The sequence below is a fragment of the Gobius niger genome (assembly GCF_951799975.1).
Source record: "Gobius niger genome assembly, chromosome: 23".
Lineage (NCBI taxonomy): Eukaryota > Metazoa > Chordata > Actinopteri > Gobiiformes > Gobiidae > Gobius > Gobius niger.
The window spans coordinates 17,130,436-17,141,159 of record NC_136874.1 but is presented as its reverse complement, the minus strand read 5'-3'; the positions used below and the strand labels follow the sequence as shown (position 1 = coordinate 17,141,159).

At 44.2% G+C, this 10,724-nt stretch overlaps 1 protein-coding gene across 1 annotated transcript; it reads right to left on the bottom strand.

Moving 5' to 3' along the window:
* Window positions 1–1,110: 1,110 nt before the first annotated feature.
* LOC306981757 (uncharacterized protein) lies at window positions 1,111–10,524 on the bottom strand. The gene is made up of 5 exons (XM_079581407.1): window positions 10,521–10,524; window positions 9,029–9,291; window positions 2,385–2,651; window positions 1,387–1,539; window positions 1,111–1,311 (listed from the first exon to the last, which is right to left on the bottom strand). Exons 2-5 carry the CDS (start codon window positions 9,276–9,278, stop codon window positions 1,157–1,159), a joined length of 825 nt encoding a protein of 274 aa, XP_079437533.1. The 5' UTR covers window positions 9,279–9,291; window positions 10,521–10,524; the 3' UTR covers window positions 1,111–1,156.
* Between the last annotated feature and the right edge of the window lie 200 nt (window positions 10,525–10,724).

The window sequence follows — 10,724 nt, the reverse complement described above, 5'->3', positions numbered from 1 at the left end:
TGAGGGCCCTGCTTCTGCAGCTCAGCAGTGACGGCTGTGTGAGGGCCCTGCTTCTGCAGCTCAGCAGTGACGGCTGTGTGAGGGCCCTGCTTCTGCAGCTCAGCAGCCTCGGTCTAAACGACATCTTTTTGCCTTCGCATCAGGACAAGTGAAAACCAAATGAAAACCTGACAGAAAATGAGGTTGAATCCACAGTTTTGCACAAATTTGGCCTTTTAAAGGCATGTGGTCCTAAACTTTTGATCCGCTGCAAAAACAGACTATTTCAGTTTAATTGTTGTTTTTAATAAAAGCTTTAATCATTTTTTGTCTCACTACCTATTCTTCTTTTTCAACTGGCCTTAAACTTTTGATCAGGACTGTAATACAAACATTATTTTTTTTAAACTGTAACAACTAATATATAATAAATTACAATTTGACTGTTCTGAATACACAGCATCATAACATATGGGGATGAGGCATTCTGCAGGGTCAATAAAGACTATTATCACAGACTCCATCTGTCAAATGGCCCCATCGCCTTAGTATCACCTTTAGTATCAGCTTTAGTACCACACAATCTCCACTCTCCCATAAGAGATTCATACAACGGTTCTGAAATATAAGCTGGAGCCGCGCCACTTATGGCTTTAGAGAGAAATCAATACGTTCTCAAAGTGGTGTGAAAGTTAAGCAGACAGCTCGGTGTATAATGGAGAGCGATGGGAACGGTCACGCAGGTATTCCCCCGTCACTCTTCATAGATACGACTGTCAGTGAGTCATTCACACGGACACACACTGATCAAGATCGCTGGATTATTTATCCGTCATTCACTGGCATCTGACAGACCAGGAGCATTACAGACCTGCTCCACGGGCCCATTGGAACCAACCATCCCGTCTGATTGGGTTCAAATTCAAGTGTGAGTGAATACATGTACAATAAGACGGTCAAGAATCAGGGGGAGGTTTTATTGAAAGGTGCTTAAAAGACAAGTGGCACTATTGTGGGAGAACATCTGAAGGAGAGTGTCCAAAAGTGAGCCACAATAACTAAACGCATGTCCATATGAAGTCATGTGATAGAGCAACAGCACATTTCTGAGATGATGCATCATGAGAGGCAGATGGTTTCACTTTTGGCCTGATGTGAGATCCTTAGTTCATCCCGCTCACAGCAGAGGCAGTTCAGGGCTGTCCCGGAGCTCCCGTCCCGTGGGAGACTGGCGCAGGGCGAAGAGCGTGACTCCAGACTTGTACGCGGCCGGGATGGTGATGTGCGTCGTGGCCTCGCGCTCCGCCTCTTCCGCCATGCGACTCACTTGCCCTGGTGGAGCGATAGGACAGAGTTAGAGCATGGGAATGTAAAGAATGGATATGTGAAGAATGAGAAGGGACGCACCCTCCACGTCTAAGGATTTCCAGCGCGGGTCCGACATGTTTTGGGAGAGAGTGGACAGGGAGCAGTCCGGGGTTAGCCGCTGTAACACGTCCTCTCTCCGGACCAGCAGCACAGAGTCGCTGCACAGGCGCTCGTGGACGTCTGACTCGCTCACTGGAGAAGGAGCACAAACAAACCCGAGCTGACTTAAGGGTTAAGGGGAGACGGGACAGGCATCTTCAGGTTTTGGGCCAAATTAGTCTCAAACATATTTGGTTTTCCGGGACTATAGCGCCACACTGTGATCAGAGGACAGCGTAGAAAGGGCAAATAAGCCATAGATTTGAAGTGAGATGACCTTTAGAAATATGTAGCACATTATTAAGTGCTATACGTAAAGCATAATAGGTACGGCCGCAGAGATCAGCTTTCTTTCTGCCCATTTTGTCCTGGAAGATTTTCACACCAACAGAGAGAGCCTAAAGTGAGATCATTTGTTCAGTTGGTGCGGTCTGAACTGGTGTGAAGCATTTTTTCCCCCCGATAGCACTACTTTAATGATACTGTACTTGTTTTCCGATACGATACCTGAACAATACCTTAATTGTTCTGTTTTCTGGTTCATAACATGGTTTATAATATCAGGTTCATCTCCAAAATCAAAAATTGTTAGAAAGATGGGGAATAATTTGAGAACTTGTGGCAAAAATACGGAAAAATTGTGAGAAAAAAAAAATACAGCAAAAATGAGGGGGAAACATTTTGAAAACACAAAAAAATATGGGCCGAAAATTAGAAAAGAAATGGGTAAAATAGGGACAACATTTTAAAAAAGGGGCAAAAATGGAGGTGAAAAGACATTTATTTGAGCTGAAACAACAAAGTCACTTCCTTTAATGCTGTCCCTGAACCGACAGCATCAAAGCTGTATTTTCTTTTGTTTCAACACTTGTTTTCGATACTTTGATTGTTTCGATACCGGTCGTACCTACACTTTCGGCTGCGATCATCGTACTCACCTACGTCTAAGGGGTTGGTCATGAACACGGCGTTCTTCGTGACTCCGAATATGAGCTGGTGGTGCCAAGCGTCCGGTATCTCCTCCCCCTTTGGCACGGCCCTCTGCATGTTCATGGTGGCCACGGGCACCGCCCCCCCGCGGATCCAGCGGGCGAGCCAGCGCGCCAGGGACACCCCGCGGGGAGGGTGGAGGTGGAAGAAGCGGCCGATCACCCGCCCCGAACTGGCCTCCTCCGCTCCGGAGATCAGCTGAGCGTGAGTGGCACCTACGACACAACATGTATACTATCATCACACCGAAGAGAAGAAAAGGCTTTGAGTGAGTTCTTTGGCCACAGCAGCTCTCAACACACAGAAAATAACGAAGAACACACATAAGATGAGGAGTTTCCAACACACAGGTAATGCCTTTACTGTAACTGAGTTTTTATTGTAAAGGTATTTGACCTTGTCCAGTATGAGTGGTCAGCATGGCGCCTTCAAGAGCCTATCTCACCGGCCATGAGACTAGTTGGAGACTCGTGTTGCCGCTGGTCATGAGTTGTCTCCGAGACGTCCCCTGGAGGTAAGGTGAGTCTCCAGGTTGAACAGGTTTGAGTCTGCGTGGAGACTTTTTCATTCAGTCAATATGAACACAAACAACCACATGGGAAAGGGATCTCTCAGTCGCTCTCGATGCTGACTCCTGGAGTCAAATGTTTATTTCATGACTAAAAATGCCAATTTACAATTTACAAGACCTCTCCTGGAACCACAACCTGAACGTGGTGGAGGGTTTGAGCCTGAATGATCCTGGCAGCTCTGTTGTCAGGGGCTTCGTGCCCCTGCTAGGGTCTCCCATGGCAAACAGGTACCAGGTGATGAGTCAGACAAAGAGCGGTTCAGAAGCCCTGACGAGAGACCAACAGGCCCGGTGTGAATCATGAGGCCGTCCTTCTGTGGACCGACCACCTGCAGGAGGAGCCATAGGGGCTGGTGCAATGTGATTTGGGCAGCTCCAACAGCTGCCCCCACGACCCGGAAACGGAAAAGTGGAGGAAAATGGATGGATGGATGGATGGATGGATGGATGGACAGTACAAGACACTACACCGAAGTCACTACACTGCATGCGACTCCCCCCACCATTTCTTGTGTCTTTTAATACATCAGAGTAGAATAGTAACAGAAATAAGTCTAACACAAACAAACAACACACACATGCTGATCAGGACAGTATATCTGCCCTGGGTGAGCACTTCCTGATGTCCTTTTAATGCATCTTAGTTCTTACTTTAGATCCAGGAAAGGGGAAAAAAGGATACAGTATAATGACAATGTTGATAGTGATATTAGTAGTTGTAACATGATGACGATGATACCACACGCACACACAACATGCCTACCAACACAGCCTAAATTTTTAGTTTTTTGGTTCAGTGTTACTTGCGATCTGTAAAAACAAACCAAAAAAAAGCAGTTGTGTCGCAAATACTTTTGTTGTCCTAAACCTGCGTTTCTTTGACATCCCTGCAATGTCTACGAGACCTGTCGGACACCAAGGAGATCTCAAAGAGACTCCATACATGAGAGGTGGCGTAGACCTCTCAGAGACTCAGGACTACCTGCCTTATCTCCAGGAAATGTCTCAGAGACATCTCCATGAACAGCGGCACCTCGAGTCTCTAGCTAATCTCTAACTAGTCTCCAGGCCGGTGAGACAGACCCTTTGAATGTGTGCAACTGACAGTCTCCATAACTTCTCCTCCAGTGAGATAGGCCCTTTGCTTTTGATCATGGTGGCCTCTGAGATCAACTCTTTTGTTAGTTTTCTGGTGGAAATCTTCTTAACAATTGATCCTGGAGTGTCCAAGAGACCAGTGTGACCAAAAGCAAAGGTGCTAAGCTAACCATCCGTACAACCTCTGGGTCACTACAAGGTCAAATACACACAAATATAAACTTTTTCACATCAAAAGTTGCTTAATGCATTTTTAAGACCAAAGGGCACATAGCTATCAGACAAACCATGACTCTAAGTCATTCTTCCAAATATGTCATAGTCTCAGATGTCGGGCGACTTAAAGGATTTAATCTATGGTCAATGTTGAAGTGGGACTTTTTAATCAACATTAAGCAACTCATTGTAAAATTGTAAATGTAAATGCAAATACGAACAAGTAAAGTTGATGTTGACGTCAACAATAAAACAATCCTATGGAGTGGAGATTGGACTTTGAATAAGCTGAGGTTTATTTTGAAACGTGGCTGGATAATGTGAGGGGGTTTATCATATCTCCCAGCTCTACATAAATGTAAAGTAAAAAGGCTCTAAAATAGAACCCCTGCATTAAAATCAATGACAGACGTATGCACTGCAGATTGTAACCATAACCATTCTTAAACCTTCTGCCTGTCTTGATCATATTCTTCTTGATCATATTCTTCTTGATCATATTCTTCTCTATATTCCACCACACCCATCAATTTAGCGAGTCAGAGTGCCCTCATTCACTCGTCTGACAGCCCGAATCAACTGTCTGCTAAGTCTATATAGAAACTGTGTAACCGAGCTGAAAAAGTCAATTACAGCCACTCCTTTGAGACGCATAAAACTCTTTGTCTAATTCGAGTGGGTCCTGTGTGAGTGTGTGTCCGCTGTCACACGGGGTGGAGGCGCAGACAGACAGGCAGACAGGCTTTATGGGCGGAAGACGCGCTCCCATCTCATTCGTGACAGGAGTTACTGCTTCTCCGAGCATCAGTGGCACCTGGAATAAAAGTGCGCCGAGCTGAGGGTATTGGCACTTATGGGAACCTCTGTGTATTAATATTTTATCAAGTGAAATGTCAGCGAGCCGCTCTGAGCTCGGGGAGAGTGGAGGATAATAGGGGTTAGTTCCACAGACCATCTCCAGTGATAAAGGAGGAAAGAAGTTCCTTTTAAGTGTCACCCTTTACCTATTACGGATTATCCAAACGGGCAAATATTTCCTTATTGGACACGACCTGCAGTGGAGCAGGAGCCTCTTCTTCTAAAGTCATATTTACTTCTTCTTCACAATCACAAGAAACTATTTATTTGATCAAACATTAACAATATGCTGTGCTATTATTTACCATTAGGGTAATTGTTCCTTTGTACTGTGTCTGTAGTTAGGACTCAGTTAAAGCACAAGCAGTGCTGCCACAGGTTACTTCAGAAAGGAATCTGATTACTACTGATTTCTGCTTTAAAGGCTAGCTTACTTTACCATTTACTTGATTTTGAGAGTAACTAAGTTTGATTACACGTTACTTTTGTCATTACATTTAGCAGCTGCCGACTGTGACATTAGTCTACTGCAGTTTGTATCTGTCCACTAGAGGGCACTACATTACTGCTATTGATCAAGTCTGATTCACTGCTGTTGCAATGCATGTCCACAAAGATTACAGCCACGTAAATGAAAGAGACTTCCCGTTTTTTTGTGTTGGAAAGAACTAAGTCGGGCTTTAAAACGAGTCCCCCACAACTCCCTCGCCTCAGGGGAACTGAGAAACTTCACGATGAAACTTGGTTAGCTACAAGTTTGTTTCACAGTAACACATGTTTCACTAAACCTTAGTCAATATGGACATGAGGTATGACATTTTGAAACTTAGAACCTGGAGATTTTTTTATCTTAGCAACTGTATGCTAATGCTAGCGGCAGCTAATCAAGGCAGGGATAGAAACTATGACTGACCCTATGACTGAAGTGGTCAAATACAATCGTCCACGGCTGGAGTGGCCAAGTATTTTTGTTTTTACAGGATTATAGATCACACATTTGGAAAAGTCGTCCAAAAGTATCGGCCGGGCATATCGGCATCGGTCCACCCGTATCGGTGGACCTCTAGTCTTACATCATGACACTGACACTGCTGTACTGCAACTCCAAAGGTTTCGTAATACGGACGTTCTGCTCTCCAAAAATGTCTTCCGATGGGTGGAGGAGCGACTGAATTTTGCATTGCATTATGGGTAACATTTGTCTTCCGGTTCTGTCTGCTGGAGTGTTTTTGTTAGCAAGAGGAGACTCTTGCTTCATCTTCTGCTAAGAGAGGAATACAATTCTGTAGCTGATATTTTATGACGCAGACTTTGACTGTTCCGACTCCCTACATTTGGGGCTCGTACCTCCCGCCTCCCCTCCTCCCCACCTCCCCTCCTGCCTTCACACTGCCCCGCTATACAGCCCGGTCTTCGAGACTCCGAGCCGGGCGGGATAGCTAACCGCTGGCCCCGGTGTCTGTGAGCTGTCCCTGGGAGACTATCGTAAAAAGCACTGACAGCCTCTGATTATCTGCCCAATACAACTTCATCTGTCTGTTTTCAACGTGAGAACATCAGCCATGTCAATAAATAAGTCCGTAGCCGAGCTGCTAACCGCTCACCCGGAGCTAACTAGCTCCTTAGCAGCGCATAGATCCGGTGAAAACAAGTATTATGCAATAATAACATCAATAAAGCGGCAACTATATAAAGCAGCCTTTGAGATGATCACACACTGAGCTGGACTTGACACATTTGTGGTTTATTGCAGACTTTTCATCAACAATGAGCTGTAGGCGATTGCAACAAGCTAACAGTGCTATCCTGGAATAGCAATTGTCCACTGGCACAAATAATCATCCTTTATTCAGATGTATGGGCTGGATATGTGCTTAAATACTAGGGAGATCCTCACGTAGACCGTGTGTAAAGCTATAGTTGAAGATCCATAGGACCTGAGCGAGTTTAAAAGTAAAGTTAAACAGTGGCTCAAACTGAATCAAACTTGTAGACACAACAGAAGTTTATAATATTTTATGGCAAACTTTTTCTAAACTGTATTATTTGTAATGTAATTTTGTACTGTATTATTTGCAATGATTTATGTAAATGTTCATATTTTATGTCTTAGGGACCAGGTCTGCGAACTAGCTTTTAGCTATAAGGCCTATGAACATGGCATCGGTTATTGTAACAATGCTTCTTGTTCTGTCCCTATCAAATAAACATATAAATAAAATGGCAGTAACAAAGAGAGACTAGTTAGAACCAAAACAGCAGTTCTTTTTCAGTCAAGAGCTCCTTCCTGCTTCAGAACAAATTCAAAATCACTCGCCCCTGACGTCTAAATCAATCAGTGGTTTTGTAAAGCCCAATATCACAACAGGAGCACAAACCATTAAGGCAATAAAACAGAACAGAAAAGTCTCCATCGCGTTCAGTCTGAATGCAGTAAGATAACAACAGGTGGTGCGCTATGTAACAAACGTCATATTTTGATCACAGCGCCGCTCAGTGGATGACATTTTGGGAGAGCAGAACGCCCAAACTGGATGTAGCGTCTTTGGAGCTCGATAACAATTCAGCACAGAGTGTACAGCGAACCCTAATATTGTCATCTTAAGAGACACAAACTCAAAATAGTGTCTATTTAGTATTTCCAGCTGGAAAACGTGCATCTCTCTCCTCCTGTTGTACATGTTTGTGCCGTGGTCCTCAGGCTGAAATCGTGACTTGGCAGAAGAAAGCAGATATATCTTTTGACAAAATGACTAAATAGTGACAAGTAACTTTAAGCGGCTCCCTGTGCCTCCACCCCCCACCCCACTCCAACAAAACTAACCTTTTGATTCATATGAATTGACAATAAAATCTTTGAATTTGAAAACTTGTTTGGAAATAGTTGATCAGATTATTAGGTGTTGCGTTTCCAGCATCCCTGCATATAAGGGCATTTCTATTTGCTGCCAAGCTATTCAAACTGCATCAAAACAGTGGGGGAAAAACAAATAAAGATATATAAATACACTACCGTTCCAAGGTTTGGGGTCACCCAGGCCAGTTTTAGCTTCTCTGATCAGCAAAACAACCCAGGAATTTACAAGAACTGGAGGCTTTTTGCCAAGAAGAATGGTCCGCTTTACCATTAGATTATTTACAGAACCACAAAGACCCCAAGCTGTCATTGATGTTAAAGGGGCCAATACAATCTATTTTGCTATGTTGATTTGAAATGAGTTCACACATTTGTTTTCACACACTGATCTTTTTAGTCGTGCAGAAACACCCACTCAACCCCCGACATGTTTCTCCACTTCTCTGAACCTACAGGCCAACACTTCTTCAGTCCTCCCCTTTTATTTCACACTGAGTATGTTTGCTCCGAAAACATCTTCCACATTATTAACCGATTTTTTATTCCTTCTGCTTTGGTGCTTTCAAAACAACCCGCGCGCCAAGTCTCGCTGAGGAAGGAGGTGCAAACACGAGCAGCAGGTACGGGACAGGTACGAACCAAATCCTCTCCTGTTTATCTGTGTTTGTAATCACCGCGCTGCCGTCAGAAACACCACAGGCAGCGCTTTGTGCCGTTCAAGGTGACATCTGTTCCAGTTTGAGAGCTCCCATTCAAATCACGGAGCACTTTATTAATGATCATAAACGAGATACGCCTCAGCTGACGAGTGAATACGGCTGTTTAACAAGATCAGAACTGGATTAGGAAGGTTTGTTTGTTGTCTTTTTGGGCCAATTTGTTAATCTTGTGCCTTATAAAACACTTATGGATTACACTATATACTAAACACTGTGTCCTGTACACTTTGAGAATGACACTATAATAAGTGACATATTTGAGAAGTTGTGTACCGGCTTGGCTCCGGGACAGCAGGTAGTCCGGCAGAGGGGCCTCGTTCCTCCTCAGCTTGGTCTGCACACAGCGGTCCACTTCCTCCGGGGCCGCCTCGATCCCCAGAGCCTTCAGGACGTCCACCACAGCCGTGGCCCCGCACGCAGAGGCCCCGATCTGCAGGGTCTGCCTCTCCACAGCCTCCTGCAGGCTCCACAGCATGGCCTCCTCCTCCTCCTCCTCCTCACGCCCACCTGCAGACTCCTCCATCAGGGACTGACACCTGCAGAGAGGGGAGAGGTGTGAGACCGGGGCCCCTGGGGACACTTTGAATGACCTCAGAATCAGATCCAAAGAGAAAGTGAAACTGAGGATTTCAATATTACTTTAGCTGAAAAGTTTGTTTTAATGATGTTTTTCAGTAAAGGTTTGACTTCCACAGTATTTTACTACACTCAGAACATAATACTTTACTAAATACTGAACCCTGGAGTTTTACTGGGAGTATAAATGAATGCTTTAAGGCAGGGGTGTCCAAACTTTTTTCATGGGGGGCCGCATATTGAAGCGTACACGGGGTGAAGGGCCGTAGATCGGCAGTTAGTGCCGCAAAACCTTCGACTAGCAGAGGTTTAAATTGTGCCCCGTACCTCTATTTAAGCTTAAAACCTTCATGCAGCTCTGTCTCACAGTAACATGTTAGTTGTTTGGTTAGAATTGTATAGAATTATTACATTTCAGATAAAAAGGTCCATCTCTGGTGATGTGAACCGATACAGCAGGAGGCCGAGGGCCACCATAAATTGGTCTGAGGGCCACATTTGGCCCCCGGGCCGCACTTTGGACACCCCTGCTTTAAGGTGTACGTGGGACACTGGTGTGGTCACATAATGTGGTCCTCGTCTCCAAAGGTCCAGAACCAGGTGGTGGTAAAAGTAACGTTGCTTAATAATTATTAAACTCAAGTAGAAGTTAAAGTACTGGCCCAAAGAGTAGAGTATAGAAGTACTTGGGGGAAAAAACGTTTACTTCAGTTCTGAGTAACCGTTTCAGTTGTGACACAAATTATGAGGAAAAATTTGAAAATGTGAACATTGTAATACCGGCAAAGAAAATATAACAAAAAGGAAATAAATACATAAATAAGAAATATAAAAATAAGAAATTAGATTTACAAAATGAAGCTTTTTCCCTTAAACATTTACTCACAGTGGCATGAGTTACAATTGTACAGATACTTCATTTTGATACTACTTAAGTTGAGAGAAAAAAGTACTGCATAAAAAAAAACATGTTAGACCAGAGCTCGTCCTGAATAAATAACTAACTAATCTTTATTTTTCTCCCTCGTTTCGACAGGAGATCCTGAATCAGCCTGGTTTGGATCGAAGTTCTGGTTCAGCTCCACTGACTCATGGTTTTTTAGCTCCATGTTTGAGAATGAGGGAGAACTCACGACACAACACAGGCAAAGGTATAAACAAACTACCTGTAATGTAGCTCTGCACTCACCATGTCCATGTAAACAAAGCAGAGAAGAGCTCTCAGTGCGCATGCTCCGTCCACACACGCTTCACACTCGCTTGTTTTGACTCTCGTGCCTGATCCTGTGCAGTCATTACCGCCCCCTGCTGGCCGAGGCGTAAACTACAGGCAGATCAACACATTTCAATAATAATCCGCAGTTACATTTACTCAAGGACACGTACTTAAGTC